The sequence below is a fragment of the Abramis brama genome (genome assembly GCF_963993115.1).
Source record: "Abramis brama genome assembly, chromosome: 24".
Classification (NCBI taxonomy): domain Eukaryota; kingdom Metazoa; phylum Chordata; class Actinopteri; order Cypriniformes; family Leuciscidae; genus Abramis; species Abramis brama.
In genome coordinates this window covers 22,764,312-22,788,759 of record NC_139986.1, presented here as the reverse complement: position 1 = coordinate 22,788,759, position 24,448 = coordinate 22,764,312, and the positions used below count along the sequence as shown (strand labels likewise).

Here is a 24,448-nt window from a genome sequence, read left to right as displayed (position 1 = left end):
AAAACAAGTCTTACTTGTGGAAACAGAGGAACATCCAGATGTTTTTATTTATAGCTTTTAACATCCAAACAAAGCTTATGATATCACAGAAAAGTTCTTTATTCTGTTTTTCTATCAAGTACATCAGTTGACAGGATGCTATTCCGCTTTTCACACTTGCTGAGGGTGTAATCATAAGCAAAACTATAAACAATACACTGCTTTTTTTCTCTGTAATAGGCACCATGCCCTGGTGTGAAACCCAAAAACAACAACAACAAAAATCCCACCTTAATCTCAACAGGCCAAGAACACAAACGCTGCATTTGATTCGAATAATGGAGTTATGTGCTTGAATGAAAATTGTTTACAAACCGCAAAAGAGATTATTTGTGGATTATTAAATTCGGCTAATTCTTCAGTTGAATATGATGTGATGGAAAAGTGTTATTAAAATGCTTTGACAGAACCAATGTTACGGTAAATGGATACGCACTGATGCAGGTTCGGCAAAGTTGACAGCGTCTCATCAGCCATTCATAAGAGTTCAAATGCGCTCTGATTCGGAACGGTACGCATAGGAACGCACATGTCACCGCATATGAATCTATACCTTATTAAAGAGGCAAAATCAAAATCAGTATCATATCAAAATCTATGGAGACAAACTTGGATTGTATAGGTTTGGACCAGCCTACACACCTAAACAGATATTTGGACACATCAGTATGCTAGTTGAACTCGAGCTCGAACAAGCTTCCAATCCAAAAACACATTGGTTGAGTTTCAAGTCACCATTTACAGTACAAACTGTACTGTAGCTCTGTTTCAAAACCTAGCAAGCTGTGTTGCGGCAGACTTCTAAAGTAGCATTATAACCATCACGTGACCAATAAGCAGCTCAAATATACAAAAATATAGGTGCCACACAAAGGTGCCAGCACTCACTTACTTTAATATAAAAAAAACAGACAAAAATAAGGTGATATTATCCATTTGTATTTATGCTAAACTATTGTTAGTCTTACTTTTGATTATCAAAAAAAATACATATATTAAAAAAAAATGTCTAAATTGCACCAAGCTCAGTGAAAAGAATCTCGAAAAAAAATGGGTTTCAAATTAATTTTAATGAGCTCTTTTAGTCTTGTTTTCCAGTAAATTTATAGAAATGTATATAAATTTACTTGAGATAGATTATTCTGCCTTATAGCACTGGTAGATTTTTTCCCCCATTTATTTTAATAATAAATAAATAAAAATATGAAACAAATGACAAGTCTTAATGTCTTATGCAGTGTTGCTTTTCAGGTAAATTAATTTTTAGACAATTTACTGGGAAATGAGACAGTAGGAAGCTCACTATGTTTTGGAATAGAGAATGTGTGTACTGTCAGATCCACAGTACAGGTCTAGATCCATAAAATAAAACACAAAATGCACAAAACTGTGAGTGCAACATCTTTCCCAGCAGGCCTCATGCTCATGGTTTCCTAACACGCTTTCTCTCCCTGCTGAGTGACAGCAGACTTCAAATACCTCAGGGTACCAAACATCATCTGGCATAATAATCAACAATTATAGACAAAAAAAATAAATAATAATTTGTACTGTGGCATTGCCATGTTTTTGGACATGTATAATGCTAATAACATTTTTTAAACATGATACATGATATATCAGCCAAACACTGCTGTTGCTCACAGCTGATGCTGTCTCTGCATGGTACAGTGGCTGTTGAATGTTGGATTTACCTGCCCACAGGCGAGCCCCATTCCCCTCTCCCCCATTCCATGAGGACATGATAGATTCAGCTCCAGGGCATCGGCGCCAGACTCCTGTGAGATGGATGCAGAAGCCTCCAATTATTGAAGTATAAATTCAATGCATTTCCAGCTTTGAATCACAATCAAGCTGTGAATGTTCATATGCAAACCTGTTATATGCTACATAAAATTAATTGCACACACTGTCTATATTATTTTAGCACCTGGTTGACTGAAGAAATCATGCAAATTAGCTAACCCAACAAACACGGCCCCAAAATTTTTTGCACAACTTGCAGGCCTGTTCTAAATGCTCGGTTGTGTCGAATTCAGCATTGAACAATTTAATTTGAATTCAGTGAGCTCTGGTGTACTTTACTGAAACTGTGCCGCATTACTCCATAACTGTGACCCAGACTGGTAAATAGGCCCACATCATCTGGATATATGTAAGTTATGACGATTTTCTACATAATTTGATCATCATTAGATGAATTATCGCAGTCATGATCAACAGAAACACACACGCATACATTTTTCCGATGGTTGGTGAGTAAGAAGCAGGTCTTTGCATTGAAATAGGAGAAATTTAAATGGATAGTTCACCACACTTTTTTTTTTATTTTTTTTTTTAAGAGTTGAGATTGTTTTGGGCCCCATTGACTTTCACTGTATGGACAAAAAGAGTTACCTTCTGTATAAGAAAGTACAGTAAGTTTTTAACGACATGAGAGTCAGTAAATAATGACAGAATTTTTGGGTGAGCCATCCTTCAAGTTACATGGTTCTTTAGAAAATGATTAACCGGCCCTGATCCACTGTATGAGGGCTTTGTGTGTTCAGGGACGACATCCCAATCTGTAGAAACTCTAATGAAACATCAAGAACCAACTCACAAATTGTTCTTCAATGCACTTTATGGTTAAGCAAAGAACGCTTTTCTTTCAAATAACCTTTATATTTAAGTGTACGGAGCATAACTAATCACATATACAGTCTTTCTGCAATGTACTTTCAAATAATCTTTCCATGCAATCTAAGTCTATTCACCATGCAACAGCAAAGCCAAACACAAAAGACACAGACGCACAAGCTAATAAAGAATATGAATAAAAAACAAACAATTTTATTGTTTATCAGACTCAAGCAGATGCAAACAATGAGCGAAGCAAATCAACGTTGACTGAGACATTGGCTCTAAAATAGATGAGAGTGGTGATAAGTGTTCCACACGGATGCACGAGAGACGAGTGAGCGAGCGGGCGGGCGGCACGCAGACCGGGGTGGGGTGCGTAGCCGTAGCCGAGCCGAGTTTGACAGGCAATTACAGATCCACGGGGGCTTTAAACCACATCACATGGGGGATTTAAACAATTACAAAAAGCTCTACAAACCTGCCACAGTGACTCCATCTGTAGATTTATGATTTTCCGCAGACTGACAGCCATTAAAGGGGGAAAAGAATAAGCATTTTAGCCTTACAAAGTGCAGAGGACCATGAGGTGGGGTGATGCTATTTATCACTGTCAGCCGGGGGAACGGGACAAACCTGCCGCCCTTACAGAATTAGGCCCTGGATTTCATGGTCAATTAGGACCAAATACAGGTACAAAATGGACACAATGTGCCATGATCCCAAAGCCAATTATCAATAATGTTTAATTTCACCCAGTTTCTTTTAAGCCCTTTATAGAGAGAGGAATGGGGGGAGGAGGTGGTGGATGAGGGGGCAGGCTTTCCTTTTTGCCCTCCCGTCCAACAAAAGGGGTGACACGCACACAGTGAATTAAGTGCTATCATCTCTCATCACGGTAAGCTGCTTTCAGAGAGAGAGGCCAGCAAGACGACTGTTTGATATTGCAGGCTTAGCACTGAGAGAGAATGGTTTAAAATAGACTTAAAATAAGCCAAAAAAATGCTAAGAGCGGTTTTCTGGAGCACCGAGATCTCTCTTTTCTAGCTGTATGAGTTACGATGTACAAGTGTCTGTCCATGGAGAAATAATGCCTTTGCATTCAATGCTACATGGTTGCTAAGGTATTCAAAAGAGTCCACAGGCAAGTCTCTTTATTCAGGTCTCTAGATTCAATGTAAGGGAGGAGCATTTGGAAGATTTAATTCAGAACCTGTTGCATTTTCTCCCTTATATTGGATAGTTATATTGCACTGCAATTGCTCTCGGATCTACGCCAAGACAACTAGATGGTCCAATTTCAAGTAAGTTTTGGACCCAACTTACCAAAGTACCACCTAATATTCCCAAAATGAGGCATTTGTAAGAGTTTCCCTTTTAGATACAAAATTTATGGGAGGAGGGTATTTAAATGAATCAAGCAAGGTGATTTACTAAGGTTTGCACTAGTCAGTTTACTGGTATTTGCGCCATTATTTAACACCCCCTAAAAAAGCATGTGTTAAACCAGACACTATATGCGCTGATTTTGGTCATTATGGAAATGATCCGGCTGCATCTGTGTTCTTTAATTTGCACATCGTCAGTAGATCACGCAGAAATCTGTCCATTTTAGTGGAATTCTAAAAGTTTAAGATAGATGTGCAAAAGTAATGTGGCCGTATTGTCAATTTCTTTCTGTTAAGCGCCTTTATTTCTAATGATCAGTTTGAGCAGATATCAAGGCTGCACCTGGAAATCAATATTGCTTGAAGAGCGCATATAGTGTCTGGTTTAACACATGCTTTTTTAAGGGGGTGTTAAATAATGGCGCAAATACCAGTAAACTGACTAGTGCAAATCTTAGTAAATCACCTTGCTTGATTCATTTAAATACCCTCCTCCCATAAATTTTGCATCTAAAAGGGAAACTCTTACAAATGCATATGCAATAATGTCAGTAGCAAAAATAACTCTCCATGCCTTTTCTGCGCTAGTTCACTGCGTGCCTTTAGTAAATCCTGACAGTATTTTTTTAACGCCAAAAAAGGGTTTGAGCTGGTGCAAGCTGTTAGTAAATCTGGCCATAAGTGTTATCTCAGAACATCAAAATTTCATTTTATCAACTGATATCATCAGTCACAGTACTTTTTTGAAAGCATTTTAAGGGCATGCTCTACAAAAGAGAAGATCTGGATCAAACCTGACGCTGTCTTTGACAAGGATTATCAACTCTAAAGCTGATAAGGACAACATTACCCATCGCTGTCATACTCCTTGGATCAGCACGTCTAGTTTGATCTCAGGGGGTATTAGAGAGGAGAAGTGGAAGAGGAACAGAAAAAATATGCACTAAAAAAGTGAGAGGAATGGCAGCTAAAGAGAAATGGTTATTATACTGTAGATGTCCAGTCTAGTCTCCCTTAATTCACTCATTACCAACCTAAGCAAATAGACATAATAACATGTTTATTTGTAGCCACACAACAGAAATTGGTTGAATTTGTTTCCTAGTCTTTCATAGGATGTCATCATAGAATGACACCATGCTAAAAGTGTTATAAGCTACTTTTTGCATAAGTATAACATGCATAACATGTCCCTTATCTCTAACAGATATCACTGAAAAAGGTGTCCTGAGAAAACACATATCTCTCTGTGACACTCCTGGGCTCAGTCAAGAGACACGGTGGTGGAAGCTAAATTGCTTATAGCACCTTTAAGTTTCAGAAACAGGGATTCAGACCATTCAGAACTGAATTGGGAATGCCTTTCCAATTCCAATTCACTTACTGAAAATATACTGATTTTGGATTGAGATAACAAACAGGGTACAGGATTGAATGCAAGGAAGTGGAATTCTACAAACTTTGAACGTTGGCTTGAAAAAGCTTTCCGGAAAAAAATAAAAATCTGTGACATTTGAGGGTTTATAGACAGACAGATAGATAGATAGATAGATAGATAGATAGATAGATAGATAGATAGATAGATAGATAGATAGATAGAGAGATAGAGAGATGGACGGATGGATGGATGGATGGACATATTTTTTATGCAATATTTCGCCGGGTCTTCTTGTCACAACAGGCTGTTATTAGTTTAAATTCATGCGTTCACAGATTCTTTAGCTATGCCACTCACGAACAACAGCACATTGCGCACTTATTATTGGGCCTGCTTTTAGCCATTTATCCGCAATCCACTGTTCCTTTTTCTTCTGCCAACTTTCAATTGGATAAAATAGGAACAGCTCACTGAGAGACTTTGACATTTATGAATTATAGCCTCAGGCACATCGTTATGATGTAATATTTCTCTCAAAGGCAGCGATTTTATGGAGGGGAAAGTAGCTGAGGAGAGGTGGCGGCTGCAAGTAGAATGGTTTACTTGAGACTGACACTTCTGTGAGGGGGAAAGATAGAGAGAGAGTCTGGATGAGACAGAGAGAGAGGGAGAGAGATGGGTGTGCAAGGGAGAGAAAGAAAGCACAAAAAAAACTTTTAAGTAGTATCCTTAGGCGAGGAACAGTGTTAAGTGTTCCCTTAGATTTCAAAGTGGGAATGAATGGTTGATTCTCTTTGAAAACTGAGTTGCTATGGCAACTGAGCCTTTATTTCATATTTGCTGGCACAGGTAGCTAAACAGCAAACGAGAGAAAGACGAGGCATTCAGTCCACAGAGGAGTTCGCCGTCCACTAAAACCCACGGCGGCAGACGTGGTCCAAAGACAAACGGTCTTTCACCACTTCACCACGATCATTTGTATCTCCCGCTCATCCTTTTCTCGTTTCATCTCTGACAACAGATCAATGCTTTCACTTTCATCCAGTATAGGTAAAAGAGCAAGACCTTCAAATCAGCCCTGTGCTCATTTTTTTGTTGTTTTTTTCCGAGCTTAAAGTGTGAAGTGGGGTGTGACATGGCAGCCGTACCCTGAAGCGATGTTCTCACCATGCTTTACATCATCTGCTTGCCTTATGAATACACAATATGCAAAATGTACCTGGGCTCCAGTGACGGGGGATGTCAGGCGAATACATAATGACAGTAATATGGAGGGGGGTGGAGAGACAGAAAATACCAGATGTCCATCTTTGCCGTTAGTAAAAGAGGGTTTTGGGTGGGTTTGACAGGCCGGTTTAATGAGGTGAGAGAGAAGATAGGACGACGCGTCGATGTAATCGATAGCAGAATTAACACATTGACACGCGGACTGTTTACTTTCAGCCATTTTCTCTGCACAATTAAGCGCCTGAGATCTGCAAGTCAACTATGATTAATCCCGGGGTCACTCCACTGTCTCCCTCCATTTCCACTTAAAGTATCAAGGCCTGTGTTTATATCTCCCCGTGTGTGTGTATAAGTGGTGTGTAGAAATATCTGAGTGTGTCATGTCTGCAGAAAATGTGTGTGTGGGTGTGTATCGTCAGTATTGAGCAAAATTCAGAATTGAAGAAGTGGCTCCTTTCCAGTTTATAAGGAAGTTGAATTAAAATGACAGGAAAAGGAATTTACAGAACTGCAATTCAGACTAATTTAATTCAAGCTAATTTAACTCAAGCAAATCATTCTGGGAAATGAAGTGTTTTTCAGGTCGACAAATGTTATGATGAAACCTAAAACTATCGATTAGGCCTATAAAATTCAAGGTGATGTCAAGCCAATATTATACAAAGTCTATGATGATAATTTTCTTGTAAAATTTACAGTTATATAAATGGCTTCTAATTACAGTCACAGTTTACACTTTCTTACATTAAAATTTGAATTGAAATTCTGCATTGTGTTTGCTACCTCAATTCAAATTCACTTCAAATTTGGGACCTGAATTGGAATTGAATAGGCATTCTCAATTTAATTCAGAATGGTGAACAACCTTTTATATGGTATAATGGCCTTGATATTTTTGGGGTTGATGAATTTTGCCATTTTTGAGCTGATGTTGTTTGAGATTAATGTCAATTGAGGCCCAATTGTTTTGGAGTTGACAGTATTTCAAGGTTGATTACGTTTTGGGGTTGACAGCATTGATAACTTTTGAGGATGATGCCGCTTTGAGGTTGAGGGCATTTGCAGTTACTAGTACATCAGGGTTAATGTCAACTGAGATTGATACCTTCTTGGAGCTGAGGCTTGTTGAGTTTATGGAGTTTGGAGTTGATGCCAATTGAAATTTATGTCTATTTGGAGTTGAAACTGTTTTGGGGTTGATGGTGCTTGGGCTTGATGGTGTTTTGTTGGAGTTTATGGCAATTGAGGTTGATGCTTTTGTGGAGTTGAGGCTGTTTTCAGGTAGAGGTTGATGTTGTTTATAGCTTATAACATTTTGGGGTTGATGTCTTTTCAGAGTTGTGTACAGTTGATGGCATCTTGGGGTCGATGTTGTTTTGGGGTTGAAGCCCATTCAAGCTGATGCCTTTTTAGGGTTGAGGCCATCTGCAGCAGATAACATTTTGTGATTGATGTCTTTTTGGGGTTGAAGCCATCTGCAGTTGAAAGCATTTTTGGATTGATGGTGTTTCGAGGTTGATGTCAGTTGAGGTGGATGGCATCTTGGATTTGAGGCTGTTTACAGTTGATAGCAATTTGGCATTGATGCGGTTTAGGAGTTGATGCCAATTGAGGAAGATGCCTTTTTAAAGTTGAAACTGTTTGCAGTTGATAGCGTTTCAGGTTTGATGATGTTTTAAGGTTGATATTGTTTGGATGGCGATTGCAGTCAGGGGGTTGTGGCCATCTGCAGTTAAAAGTATTTTGGGGTTGATCCTCTTTAGTTTGACTCCAGCATCCTGGGATCTGGACAACTCCATTCTCACAGATGGACTGGCCTGATGATGTCTGGTCTGGGAAGCCTTCTCAATTTCTGCCTTCCATCCTTCCTTCCCCCTCTCCATCTCTCTTCCCATTTCATCCAACCATCAGCAGCTCACTCCTTGGCATCCTCTGTCTCATCCCTCTCAGCTTCTTGGCAACATCAGATTAGTTGCTTCCGAAGAGCATTTCCCGTAAATGTAGCCTACTTTAGATCCAGGATTAGCTGCCAGCGATTCAATAAAGGGCTCTTTTTTTTTGGATAACAGTAAATGTTGGTTTTGCAGTTTGGTACAGGACAGTATGTGATGGCGTGGGTACACATGCAGTGTTATCAAAAGAGCCAAATTATCCCTAAGGGAAGAGGTTATTATTTCACAACTGTGTGTGTTCACAAATTAGCATAACAAAGACTCACCTCTGCCATTTTGGCAAGCTCGGTCCAATCAGCTTTGTTGTAGCTGCACATTATGCTGGATATGACAATCTATGGGGGAGAGAAGATAGATAGAGAATGAGAGAGAGATTTTAGCATGGACAGAATTCAAGAACAGGCTTTCTTTGTCTCACCTTGTGGCCTTAAACAGAGGCCTGTTTCATTGTGTACAAAAGGTTTCCCCATCAAGGTCCAATTTTGTCACATTATAAAATGGATCTGAAGGCCATTATCTTGTCTTTAAAAAGCAGCTGCCGCCTTCTTCTCAACCCTCAAAGTCATAAAATCAATATTTATAATTCACAAGACCAGGACAAATCCACTGTCGCGCTGCCATTATTAAAACAGTCTCAAGCCCCAGAGCAGGGTGTTAGATAAGAGCATTTGCTGGATTAGCCTGTGCCGCTTGTTGTTTCTTTTCCTTCGGACACACAATAAGCCAGTCATAAAACAGGTTACGAAAGGTCTGCTTCTCAAAAACAACTCCTGGTTTTCAGTAATCACGAACATAAAAAGCTTTTGAGACTGGACTGAGCGTACCATAGTTTCAATTCTCCAGAGATGGACTTTCAGCCTACACTTGCTAGTGGAAAGAGTAGCTACCAGGTTAACATTTCAGCACACCGTGTCCCTCATCTTGATTTTTCTCCAGGAAATATCTAACCGTGTTAACCGCATATGTGGCCACACTCCATTATGTGGCTAATGGCTGCAGAGATGTGGACCCAGCAAAAAAAAAAAACGCAATGAAGACCAGTCTATCAAGTGTTACTTGGTCCAACAATGCGATTACATCTAAACTGTTGTCTCATCAGAAGTCCATGACTTACACTCGCCGCTGATGAGGTGGAGGTGGGCGGCACAGGGGATGGACAAGATTGGTGCTAACAACAGGAGAACAGGAGTCCGGGGAGACTCAGAGAAAACTGATTTCATGGGAGGATATTAAACTTGGAGGCTGTGCTGTCCCCCCGGGACAAATTTCCGCTAGATATAAATCTCTCGGGCATTACACTTTCCCAAAAGCAGCAGGCAGTTACGTGCTAAGCTTAGCCCACCTACACGAGAGCAGAAAATATTGCCAAGTTTTAGGGGGCAAATAAAGTTAAGCACTCTGACATTTACCGCCGAGATTTACAGTACAACACTGACATATAAGTGATATTTGATACACCCTGAAATAGTGTTTGATAATATTACCATAAACCTCAGGCCATCAGAGAGCAACAGCGGGGTTCCTAAAGAAGACGAAGAGATCAACGCTGCAGGCTTCATTTCGGGTATTATACGCAACGCGAGTATTCTGTTTTGATTTGGGCTTGACCTTTGCCTGTTTTAACGTCACGTTATTGCAGAACTACCCTTGAGACGCTGGAGAGGGATCTAGTTTTAAGTTTATTAAAACCAATCCAGCCTGAGCCCCCCTGCTGGAACGTCACATTAACCGGTGCCGAGGCTGCGGGGTTTGAGGAAGATCAGGGATTACCTGGTTATAAGCTCAATAACCTCGCTCCGGGCGAGTACCTCCGAACCCACCTTACACTCTAACAATGTGTCTCCATGGAGATGAGTCACCTGGAGGCCATATGAGAACATGTGGAGCGATGATTCCCGCCGATTCTCTAACGCAGTGCTATGACCATTTCCTAATAATGGGAAAAAATGAAAGTGCTGATAACGGCAAACCACAGTTTTTCCAGTTCTGAGCTACACTGGTCATAGCAGCATCCTGATGAGAGTTCTTTTTTCGGGAACGGAAAAGAAGGTATTAGCACAGTGGGTGTATGTGTGAGGGATTGCTAGTTACGAATACATGAGAACGAAGCAATCTGAAAGTTCCCCATCCTGACCTCTCTCTCTCACACTGACAAATTGAACAACAGAAACTATAATTGCACTAGCAACGCACTCAGAGGCATCTAAAGCATTTGGCAAGAAGACCCGGCAAAACATTGGATGGATATCTATCTATCCATCCATCCATCCATCCATCCATCCATCTATCTATCTATCAGATAAATGGCTAAAAGCAGGCCCAATAATAAGTGCGCAATGTGCTGTTGTTCGTGAGTGGCATAGCTAAAGAATCTGTGAACGCATGAATTTAAACTAATAACAGCCTGTTGTGACAAGAAGACCTGGCAAAATATTGCATATGTCCATCCATCCGTCTATCTATCCATTCGTCTATCTATCTATCTATCTATCTATCTATCTATCTATCTATCTATCTATCTATCTATCTATCTATCTATCTATCTATCTATCTGTCTGTCAACTCAGTCGAGGCCCTTAAAAGGCGCTTCTCTTTCTCTACTCTCTCTTCACCTTGTTTCAAAAAGAAAGCGATACATCTCTGCTGCTTTCATCCTCAGTACAAAAGCCACCCCAGTGAATGCTGGGCTTCACTTCCATTAGTGCTGCCCATGATTGCCGCTCATGATTGCCGTTAGAATGTCCTGCAGAAATCAATTAATCCTTTGATATTTCTTGAGCACAAAAAGAAACCCAGATACAAGAATCTTAGAAGTGAACAAATGAGTTGTCATTTTGTAATTCCAGCAAGCATATGCCGCTCCTGCTGTACCGATACGATGGCAGAATAAATAAAAAAAAGTACTTATGGATGGAGCTAGCTCACATCATAAATATTTGGATTTCATTAACAAACATGAGGATCACATTACTATGAATAATAAATGGAACAATGAGAAATGAATATTGAAATCATATTCAAATTTTATGACTTGAAAGCCAAACCACTGAGGAAAAATTGAAAATAACTAGTTACCACAGAGACTCCCATGTGGATTTCACCAAAGATGGAGACCTCCTCCCATACATTGTGAGGAAGAGATTAAAAATAACTATTTTCTCTTCTCAACATGTTCATATCATGTGCATCTTTATGTTAATTAATGTAGAAATAAAACAGCAGCTGCTCTGCTATTGAAGGCAAGCTGAATATTCTTATATTCTTACACCTTGTCCAACTAGCCACGGCTCCATAAAAATCACATCTCTAACTAGCTGGGACTGTCAACAGTGTCACACAACATGACATTTTGACAGATGCACGGATTCTATTTTTGCTGTGAATCTCATTGGTCTATATTGTCAATAGAATGGTCCTTCTAAATGTTTTTATAGGTGGGCATATAACATATTTTGCAACAAGGCAGACCCTTCAGACACGAGCAGAAATCCCATGTGCCAGACCTGTGAAGTTCACAGTTCACAAGACACACAGTAAAACCTATTTACAAAGACCACCTATAAAATTATCACACACAATTTATCACACACTGGTAAAGCTTAATTTTATAAAGTAACTATATATACAGTAGGATTGGAGAGTGGCCATGTGGCCATATATATATATATATATATAAAACTCAGTGGTGGGCCGTCAGGGCCAGCAAGGCCTTCTCTGCTGGCCTAAACACTATCAGAATCACTGACTTGCACTTTAATATATTTTTTCCATGAATGAGTATTAAATTATTCCCAATAGTCCATTCTCTTAATTTCATAGCTTTCCTCTTGGTTGCGCTGCTTCCAGTAGTGTATGTTTATGTTAGAGCTTTTATCCAATCATATTTCAGCCATCATGTGTTGCCATGACCAAAGAAATCTGCCTTGATGCCTTCAGAATCAATAGTGCGGGCGCCTGTAGCTTAAAGGTGCTCTAAGCGATGTCACACGTTTTTTAGGCCGAAACATTTTTTATCACATACAGCAAACATCTCCTCACTATCCGCTAGCTGCCTGTCCCCTGAATACACTTTAAAAAAAACGCGGTCTCTGTAGACAGCCTAGGCTCCACAAACGGCAACAAAAACAAACTGGCCCAGCCTGGACCACGAAACATAACAAACAGTGTTCCAGCCAATAACCGACAAGAATGATTTGGGGTTGGGGGGTTAGTGCACGTGCACATGAAGGGGGGTGTGGGGAGTGGAGGAGAGAGAAGCATGAAGGGGGAAGTTAGCTAGAGGAGAGATGTCCTAGACAACGACAAACGTTAGAATTATGTTCTCTTGAATTTTGATATGGCCGACACACGACCATAGAGACGACGTTCCGATGAACAAATAGCAAAGAAGAGGGAAAAGTCCCAAATTTACATCGGAAAAGCCTGTTTCAGGAAGCACGGAAGGGAGGGGGAGGGGACGGGATGAGGAAGGGTCAAACTAGCCTCCGTTTTGTTTGACAATACTTCGAACGTCAACAAGAAGTGACGTCACCCAACATAGCTTTGAGCCGCTTTAAAATGAATGGCATTGAAACTGTTGCTTTAACCAATCAAATAATCAGTCAGATTTAATCAGCCAATCAGATTTTGATTTGACTGCACCGGGGCGATCTAGCAGGCGTACAATAACGTCGGCATTTTCACGTCCTTTGATTGGATGGTCAGAGCGTGCACTATTACTATTAGTCAGAGTTAGCTAACCACATCTGTAGCGAACTGCATAAACTAAAATATATTCCTGTAGATTTAATAGTTTTTCAACCCACAAATTAATGTTTCTTTCCCTCTTCGACCCCCCAGCAGGTTCAAATCTACCAGAAAAAATCCCTTATTCAGCCTTATCCAGTTTAATGCAGAGTCATGGAGTCTATTCGATCTGTCCCGGGTAAAAACCGAATTAACTGACTGTAATGTATGCCATGACTGATTATAAAGGCAAAAGTCCCGCTTATCTCATTGATTTTGTTCAAAAATCTGTGTGAGAGCATGTACACATCGTCATGTTTTGCAGTGACTGTCCCTGTTTACTGCTTTCGTCACTCTCAGCACGATGGCGATAGAAAAGGTTGTTGGGACTGAAACGCACAGATAACCTGTACAACCAAGTAATTTAAGTCTTTTTGAGGAAAGAAATTAGGATGGATTTTGTGTAGATAAAATCAGTAGGTTTGGCGAGTATAATGAATTTTTTGCCCCCGGTTTTTTTCGGTAGTGAATATGATTTTCTTCTTCATTTTTCTTGTAAATTTATGATCGAAACTTCTTTTTTTTCTTCAAACATTCATACTATTGTAATGTCTAACAAGGGACTATTGTAACCCTTGAAGGACAAGACAAGGGAGGCTCCGTTTCTGAACTTAAAATCGGAACGCAAGAACAACTGAACACTAATGCACAAGCCGAACTCACTCGCTCGTTTCTCTCTACCCGGCCTTTTCCGAACTCACCGCATTAACCCTATAATTGCCGGTGCAAAATAAAAACAGCAATTTCACAACAATTATAGAGTCTGTGCATTGCTACACTATTAAAAGTAATTAATTCAGGTTGGACACCACTGAAGGCCTAGGTGTGAAATGGTATATATAAATATATATAGCATATATATTACTCATTCATTTTCTTGATGGTCACAGGCCTTTTAGTCATTAAATCCAAATTATTGTTGAAAATAGTATACATTTTTCAAAAATGTATGAAACTAAGGGTATTTACACCACACCATTTTCAACTGAAAACAGAAAAATTAGTATGCCTTTTGGCCATTCATTTACAATGCAACGGTGTTTTGGGGGCCTGAAAACGCAAGCTTTTGAAAACGGGTTTCAAAATGTGCAAGGTTTTGAAAACGATGCCTTTACTGTCTCCATGTAAACAACAAAAACGTGAATTTGTGAAAACGGTGACTTCATGTGCATGCATTTTACATGTTTACGGGGTGTTTCTTGACAAAGTGACATCGCCAACTACTGGCCTGACATGCATAATACAGCCTTTGTAGTAATTTTCGCAGATCCGTGTGAACGGGGGTTGCTTTGACAACGTTGTCGTCTGTTTTAGTTGTCGTTGTCGTGTAAACACACCCTCAGTTCCATGCTGAAAATCAGTGGACATGCAGATGGACTCCAGTTGAAATGCTGTCCATTGATAGGCCTGATTCAAAAGCTCTCAAGCTCAAACACATTTCTGAGTCAGTCCTCTGTGTGGATTTTCTTTTGGTCTGCACGGGAGCAACATCAGAACAGCACAAATGCACAGCTTAGAGGAAACATTGCAAACATCAAACATCAAATATGAAGATGAAGAGGTCATTCATCCTCATGCAATATTTCACTTTCGGTGAGCACAGAGACAGACAACGCATTGTGCCTTAAGCTAAAGTGTTATTCCACCACTTTAAACACATTCAAAGCAACATATATACTAAAATGTACCATTCTGGATGTTCAAGTCATGTGATCTGTGCTTACATTGTCAGGAAAGTCAGCTTTGAGTTCCGTGACGCTGTGGCACCAGTAGGCAGCCGTCTTTTCACTGATCAGCTCAATGTTGAGGAAGGAGCTCTGGCCAGGTCCAAACAGCGGTCCAGAAGTGGTTCCACGCACTATACGTGGAGACACATTGGTGACCAAATCCTGCATGGATAAAAAAAAATGAGAAAATGTTTGGATTTAAGCAGTTACCATTCAGATTTGATGGCCATAATGACTCCATCATGGGTACATGACCTCAGGACACCTCCATTAGCGGTTAATAATTAGCGTACTAAGGGAACAGACCTACACAGTAGAGGCAGACCTACAAATATGCCTCGCTCCGACTATCCCAACAGACTCTTGCTGCTATAAAATATGCTCTGCGGCTATAATTTCTGTGTAGAACAACATAAAGAAGACAATTATGACCATATTCTACAGAAATTCATGACACAAATTCAATAGTGTTATTTCTGCTTCCCTCTCCCAAGGGGCTTTGAAGTGGAGCTAAATTCATATTTAATCATACACGTTTGAAATTGTGCCGTGCAGTAGGGAAAATGAAGTCTACTTGAACCACAAAAAAGGGGTTTTTACATTACAAAATAAAGTCAATCATCTATCACTTCGCACTAATATCTTCCCATTCTCACACTTTTCCATACTACATTTTATACATGTAGCAGAGGCTTGTCGTTCTTCAAAAGTGCCAGCATGCCCACAAGCCATGATAGATGTTCTCTGTACTACATTAAGCTGTAGTTGAAAATTCATCTCTTGGCATTAGAGTCTTCTGCCAAGCTGCTATAATATCCATCACTGATTGGATATGTAGAGTACAGGTCATCCCGGCCAGACAGTAATCAGTCCACGTGGTAAATTAGAAGCCCGGCTGATGAAGCTGGCAGAGTCGCGAGGATCGTGCCATTGAGTGAACCGCTATTGGCTAATGGCTTTGGTCCTCAATATGAGTTTCCACCAAGCCAATGAATTGAGGCTCTTACCACATACCTTCTGGATTTGAACCAATAAATATGTTTTATCATATTTAAAACCTATGTGTAAATGACACACTGAGCTTATATTTACATTTTGCCTTTTTAAAAATCAACAGATTTGGGTAGTCGCAAGGACGTTGTTTTGGGGTTGCTACACTCTTAAAAATAAATGTTCCAAAACGAGGTTTCACAACAATGCCATAGAATAACCATTTTTGGTTCCCCAAAGAACCTTTAATAGAGCAGTTCTTAAAAGAACCATTTTCCCCCTTAACATTTTAATAATCTCAAGAACCTTTTTCCACTATGAAAACCTTTTGTGGAATGAATGTTAATGGTTCTTCATGAAACCATACAGTAGATGTCAATAAAGAACTTTTATTTTTTTTAGAGAGTATGCTTTTATGAGAGTGCTCGCTAAAGTTTATGATTTTCTGGTCTTAAGATATGGCTCAGGACCCTCCTTGTAATACCACACAATGATTTGAGGTATCATTCATGTCAACATTGCGGGACGAGATACGCACTGACATTTAATACTGAAGGTTAGGGGTCTGTTCTAATACTTAGCAAGCATCATTAATTAAAGACAAAGAGGGACTCATTTTAATTCAGTGTGTCTAAGACCACAGTGCTAAGAGGCTAAGGGGTTAAGAAATTATATTTCGTGTTTCGCCGTCTTCTCTTGCTGTGAAAATTGAACCGATAAACTCAATAGAACAAACAAAAGGGAGTGACAGCTTAATCCTTTGAACTCTGATAAACCATCCATCATAATTTAACAGTGTGAGAGGACGATTTGCATATCCTAATTAGAACCTACGCCTTTACAGAACAATTACAATAATGGCAGGCAACTTCCTTTTACAACATTTGAGCAGTTTTCAAGCCATGGAGACAAGAAGCTTTCATTGACAATGTGATCTAATTAACATAAATTTGATTTAGAAGTGAGGCTCCAAATGTGTGGTTTGTTTTTGTAATATTCATTATGCATTTCAATAAATTTTTCATATAGGTTTATTTATTTACCATGCTTGAAAGTAATTAAATCATTGTTACTATTGCCCATACATATGCTTAGGGATTTCAAACTTCCAACCTTAAATGTTAAACATGGGCATGTAGCTTGAGGTGAGGACATGAGTGACACCTCAGATCATGCAGTTTGTTGAGAAGAGGTATGAACAGACTAACAATTTTCACCTGGTGGACAATAAAAGAGAGGGGGAAAAACCACACACGGGTTATATTGTTATGCAATAGAACAATGATGAATTGGGTTCCCCAAAGAACCTTTCAGTGAACTGTTTTTAAAAGAACAATTTCTTTTCTTAGTGCGCAGAACATTTTAATAATCTAAAGAAGCTTTTGTGCAATGGAAAGTTTCCATGGATGTTAAAGGTCCACTAGCCTCAAAGCTAACATACATACATGGACTAAAATACACAACACTTATATTTTTTATTTAAGTGTGTCATTGATTGCAAGATGAGGTTCTGTTAGGACCAAAGATCGACAGTTAGAATCTGCTGGCAGATATTTTCTTCAGGTACATTCAAACATTCAAGTGTCTGGTTCTGTGATTCAGCCTTATGAGTGACATTTTCATACATGACTTGTGTTTGAAGATAAAGATGTTACCTCGGCCCTCCAGAGAAGACTCTGTTGGGAATTCAGACAACCATCCCATGAGCTCGAGGCCAATCTGTAAGTCTATATTTAATGAAGCCATGACCAGGGAACATTTGGCTGCCGGCGCTTTGGATTATCAGGCGAGGGTGGAACAAGACATTTAATATTAAGCAACTAGAAACCATGAAAATTACCCAAAGACAGAGGTCTGGCATGCTGAAACAGGTGCCGCACACAGCGACGGGAGATAAGACACGCACGCATACACACGCTCCCTTTCCCATTCTCTCTTTCCCAGCATGCATTTCAATGCAAATTGGATTCCCAAAGATGAGTGCCGATGGACATAAGACATAAATTCATTTCTCCACACAAACCGTAGTGTTAATATGCATGACTGCCACCAGCCAGCCGAAGACGGGATTAAACCTGCCCGGGATGGACACGTTATACTGTATGGGTTTCTGTTTCAACCTACAGTGGGGTCCAAATGTCTGAGAACACATTCAGAATCTGGGAGTTCTTTATTTTCTTTATTATTTTTAGTTTTATTTTAACCTAAAAATTAAAGTTTTAGGATTTTGAACAAAATTGAAATGGCAAAAACTGAAGAACAAATATTAAAGAATTCTCCTAGTCAACCTTTTCCATGCAATGAGGCTTTCAAGCTCCATAAAGGATTGAAAATCATCATAAAATGTCAAAAATGTGGTCCATAAAACTTTCACGCATGAATCCTTCAGATCAATTTTGTAAACTGGATCAGTCGATTTATTCAAAAGATCTGATTCAAAAGAACCTAACCTAACATTCAGACTGGTTTTGTGAACTGAATAAACTGATTAACTGAAAAGAACTGACTGAAGAGAATATAATCAGCTGAATTAGTGTACAAATCATTTATATTGATTTTGTGAACTGGATCAATCTATTTATTCAAAAGATCTGACTCAAAAGAATCAAATCATGTTAATTAAACAAATCCTTAAGAATGTTTTTTTGTGAACTGGATCAACCGAATCATGAAAATGATCTGACTCAAACTAACAAAAGTCTAAGCAAGTCAATTAGACTGGTTTAGTGAATGGGACCAACTGGCCCATTGAAAAGATCTGACTGAAAAGAACCAAATCAGTTAATTTAGTGATCAAATCATTCAGACTGATTTGGAGAACAGGATCGACTGGCCCATTGAAAAGATTAAAAAGAATCAAACCAGTCCAATTAGTAAACAAATCATTCAGAACAGTTTTGCAAACTGGACTAACTGATTCATTTCAAATATCTGACTCAAAAGAATCAAATAAGTGAACAAATCATTCAGACTGATTTTAGGGACTGGATCACCTGAATCATGAAAATGATCTGACTCAAATGAACAAAAGTCTAACTCATGAACAAATCATTTAGATTGGTGGTGTGAGCTGGATCAACTGACTCATTGAAAAGATCGGACTCAAAATACCAAATCAGTTCAATTAGTGAAAAAATCATTTAGACTGATTTTGTGAACTGCATCAACTGGTCCATTGAAAAGATTGGACTCAGAAGAATCAAAGCAGTTCAATTAGTGAACAAATCCTTCAGATCGATTTTGTGAACTGGATCATGTGACTAATTAAAAAGATCAGACTCAAAAGACTAATTCTAGACTTGTGTGAACCACTTTTATGGTGCATTAATCTACTTTCATTGTATTGAAAAGGGCAGCCAGTCCCAGAAATATGCATCTTTTTTTGTTCCACTGAATCAAGTAATAATGAAATGAAATGTAAATAATGAAAAATGCAAGCATTTTCACTGGCGTCTCAAACTTTTGGACTCCCCTGTCCGTGGCTGAACACCCTCTTGGCTGCGTGCTGGTTCTTGACACGTCACAGGTCTAAGGATTCTTTTCTGTTAGGGTCCGTTGACCATTCGCACGCTGTGACCTATAGAGGAAATGCAGGGAGGACCGTTTTCCTTTTCTTTTCTCCTACAGAGACTCACCATTTCATGTGAGTTTTTGAGCTAACAATGTTTTATCACAGCACAACAGGCCCCTAATCCTCCTGTACAACAAACAGGCTTTCAGAAGCGGACACATGCAAGAACAACTAATCAAAATGCAGCAGGCTACACCGCTGCCGAGCTCACACACTCCTGCTAACATCACGCGCGAGACCACGCGCTTTCACATACTAATGAGAATATACTGTACTCTGACCTCACATAGCCACACGAACAGACTATATACCAGAAATGCCTTCTGGAAGTATGAGCACACGATCATAATTCACCACTGCACTGATGTTTACTGTGATCATCTGCATATTTTTTCATGTTTTTACAAACCACCTCTGAAATGCAGCAAAGGAATATCTGTTTCTCTTTACACGTTTCATTATCCCGAGGAAGATGCTCGCTGCTGTTTCCCATCTATCTCTTGCTCTACCCCTCTCTAGACACACAGGGGAGATCAAGTGCGGAATATACTGCTCAATGGCCGATAATCCCGCACATTAAACCACAGGCTTGAACTAATACCATATCAAATGGTTCGCTATTCAGATCCAGCATCCCGCAGTAATTGTGTTATTTCAGAAGATCAAAACTGCAGGGAATATGCACGAGGTTCCTTACCGTCAGTGTAAATTGTAAGAAGGAACAGGCGATACATTTAATGGTGCAATCAGAAGAAAACATTCTGAAAGAGAGAGGTCAAAGCTGCTTAATACATCAATCTAACACATAGTGAACCATGTGTACAGGGAAAAAAATACAATAATCTAAGACTACTCAGAAAATACTTTTTTTTAATTGATTTTTTTTTTCTTTACAAAAATTTCATAATCATTTCTTTTTGAGAGAATTGAATCATTTTTATTCAGCAAGGATACATTACATTGATCAAAAGTGACAAGACTTGCATTTCAGATAAATGCTGCTGTTTTGAACTTTCTATTTCTCAAAGAATCCTGAAAAATAATAATAATAAGAAATGTTTCTTGATCAGCAAATCAGCATATTAGAATGATTTCTGAAGGACTGCAAAAAAGTCAGTAAAACCTGTTGCTGAATGTAGCAAAACTGCTTATTTGATTAGTGAACACAACAGAATTACTATTATTTATTTTTTATTTTGTCAAAAGTGTATTTAAAAAAACAAACCTAAAACGTTATTCCCAGTGTTAAATTGGACTTTGAAACACAGATTTTCATTGTGGTTTCAGACTTTTGAACTGTCACTCAAAAATGTATTCATTACTTTTGAAAAACTGAATTTTTTTTTTACAATTTTGTTCATTCAAAATAGATCTGTTTAGTTAAGACAGTTTACTCTAGTATGTTTAACTTAACTATATTACATTTCTGTCAAACTAAATGTTTTTATGTCGGTCCAACTTATTTATTTATTTTCTTTATTGTAAAAACTGAAAAAAGTTTTTACAATTTTGTTCATTCAAAATAGATCTGTTTAGCTGAGTCAAGACAATTTACTCTAGTATGTTTAACTTAACTATATTACATTTCTGTCAAACTAAATGTTTTTATGTCGGTCCAACTTATTTATTTATTTTCTTTATTTTTTTATGCTAATTTACTGAGGTGTACTTGTGTTTCTTATGATTAAACAAGCAGTTTCAATTATCATTATACACAATGTATGTAATGAAAAAAAAAGAGAAAAGACTGGTGTCATTACTGACATTATTATAGATCACTGAATAAGCCTAAGCACAAGCACCACCAGCTCAATGGTAACCCAGATTAAAAAAAACTGAACATTAAACACTAACATGTCTTTCCCTTTACTGAAAAACACATAAAATAACAATTAATCCCAAAATGTACACTCCTAATGCAGTTCCTTGCAAATCATGCTGGGTTAATTAAGTAAACTTCAGTTTTAAATATATTAGGTGGATTGAACACAATGAAATTAAGTTGTGACAGAATGATTACTGAATTTTTATTTTTGGGGCGAACTATCCCTTTAAGCTTATGCCTGTAACAGAAAAACACATGTAATACTTGTGTCAGCCTTTCATTAAAACAAAACACAGAGCCTTACTCTAATGCAAATTACAACATAAGTCTTGCTTGTTAAATGCGTTATAGACTCATTTGGGTGAAACGCTCAGCATTCTACATGGATCGTACCTGCTTTCCAGACAGCCTGCATCACCAGAATTGATCTGCGAGATTAGTCTCCTCTCACTGCATTTGTATAACTATAGTATGCAAGTACCACACTCACACAAACATAAAGAATAACAATGAACATCACACTGCAAAATGACTACGGATGTGCATGCTATATTACTTAGGCCTATATAAGATGAATAGATGTGTTAAAAATATAACGAATAATTGCAATTCAGTCTGAAGCATAAAAAAAAGGGAAAGTAGGGGAAGTTAAACGATTCACATAAACCCACCCGTTGCTACCCAAAAGAAAATATCTATTAAAACTGACTCCAGAAGAGAAAAGGTGCATGTTTTTGTGGATGACATTTGCTCTGGTCCTGTATCTGATTTCTGTGGGGCCCTTGGAGTCACTGCAGGATGGAGAGCAGACAAATAAAATAATAAAATCTTGAAGAGCCATAATTACACTGAGTGGCCCCAAGTCGGGGCATTAATCATTATAAACAGCCATGACAGAAAAATCAAACCACTTCTCCTGTGTACCCAGGCCAATACACCAGAAAAAAAGAGAGAAAAGTATAAGAGAAAGAGAGAGAAAATAGGTGAAGCTGCAGTTCTTGTGTGTTAGCCATCTTGTTCATGTCGTTCCAAACCTGTATGACTTTCTTTCTTCTGTGGAACACAAAAGAATATATTTTGAAAGACAATAGGGTCCATACAATATTTGAAATTCATTGTAAGAACAAAAAACACTCGGGCATTCTTTTCAAAATATGTTTGTTTGTGTTCGACAAAAGAAAGAATGTAATGCAGGTTTGGAACGACATGAGGATGAGAACGAAATGACTGGAGTGAAATGATGACAGAATTCGCTTTTTTGGGGGGTGAACTTTCCTTTTAAAATGTGTTGTAGCTGTAAATGTGAGGAACATGGGATGTTTGACCCTCTTAACCCTTTCCCCGCCAGCTTATAAAAAAAAGAAAAGTTGCCAGCCACCACCAGCATTTTTGTTCATTTTCACAAAACTTCTACAATCTGAATATGCAATATATCAAAATAAAAGAACAGAGCATCTGCTTTTAAACAACAAAAAAAAACCTGTTTGATTCTTCATGGCTTCTTTTTTTATCAACACTTGAATGCTAGTACGTTTCATAAAAAAGCAACATTTTGAACAAAAAGCTGAGAAAATCAAGGTTTTTTAAGTCAAACATTACAGTATGCATAACCAATTCTTTAATCGCTGCTTGTTTCCGCTTCTTCTTCACCTGTGTTTTGATTAGGATATTTTGTACTCTTTCAGAAGATGTGTAATAGCGCCTCCTACCGCATAATAGTGAAAACAAGTCTGTCAATGGTTGGGAAAGAGTTAAAACGATAGTTACACAATAAACAATAAAAATCTGTCATGATGTTATTTTCTTTATGTGGGACACACACATGATTTCTGAAGGATCATGTGTCACTGAAGACTGGATTAATGGATACAATGTATTAAAATAGAAAATAATTATTTTAAATTGTAATAATATTTGACAATATTACAAATTTTACTGTATTTTTTTATTAAATAAATGCAGCCTCTGTGAGTTTAAGGAACTAATTTCATGTTTTTTATTTAATCTTGCAACCTCAAACTAGTGTAAATGCTGGCGTTTTCCTCACACAAAGCTAATATATTATACAACTTGCAAAATAGTGTTATATGGACTACTTTATTGGGGCATAACAGCTCTAGTCCCCATCTACTTTCATTGTATGTAAAAGAGCAGCCTGGACATTGTGCTAACAAACTACTTTTGTGTTCTTTGGAAAAAATATATCATACAATTTTCAAGTGACATGAAGGCGAGTGCATTTCATTTTTACGTAAACGATTTTACTTTAAACGTCAACTGGTCGCTCTTTCATTGTACAGCCTTATTTGAATATGCAATACATGTTCAGTCAGCGTTTACGTATGTGTTGAATGTACATGCATTGATGTCTGCTGAGATTTCGGACAAAGATCCCTGCAGCTGCTATAATCTTCTCTCCATGGCTGTCACTCAAAGTCTAAGCAACCTGGAATCCATGACAACGTCCCAGAGACACATCTGTACTTACAGAACCTTGATAAACCATGTGACAACTTTCTTCCCTTCAGTGAAAGGACTCGGAGGGACAATACGACACAACTGCCTTTCATTCCGCTAACTCGTGTGAATAGAATTCAGCTTCGGTAAAAAAAAAGAAAAAAAAAGCTCTTTAAGTTTCAAGGCCTCATGTTGCTTAAAATAAGGAACACTCTGGAATAGAGGCAAGCATGCTATTCACCGAATCATGGGAAATGAATGTTGGTTTTGTAAAAATTTATTTGAATCTTATGCAGTCAATAAACAGTGCATGCTTTTGGACACAATATCTCTCAAAAGAAAAAACAACAACATATAAATCCAACATATACAGGAAAAAACGCAAAATTTAAGATGGAGAGCCAAAAGCTACTATTCGAGAAATGTTTTGTAGGCCACTGCTGGACATGATTGCAATCCAGAGAAGTGCACAAGATCAGTTTGCCTGAAA

At 38.4% G+C, this 24,448-nt stretch overlaps 1 protein-coding gene across 2 annotated transcripts in view; it reads right to left on the bottom strand.

Moving 5' to 3' along the window:
- dpyda (dihydropyrimidine dehydrogenase a) overlaps nt 1-24,448 on the bottom strand; it is a 174,958-nt gene that overhangs the window by 62,787 nt on the left and 87,723 nt on the right. For both annotated transcript variants that reach the window (XR_014604526.1, XM_084103109.1), the window contains exons 14-16: nt 15,113-15,277; nt 8,870-8,938; nt 1,734-1,817 (exon numbers count right to left, since the gene is read on the bottom strand). Coding sequence is in view for 1 of the 2 variants with exons in the window: in XM_084103109.1 (XP_083959235.1) it covers nt 1,734-1,817; nt 8,870-8,938; nt 15,113-15,277 (318 nt within the window). In the remaining variant the exon portion in view is untranslated. The remainder of the gene's footprint in view (nt 1-1,733; nt 1,818-8,869; nt 8,939-15,112; nt 15,278-24,448) is intronic.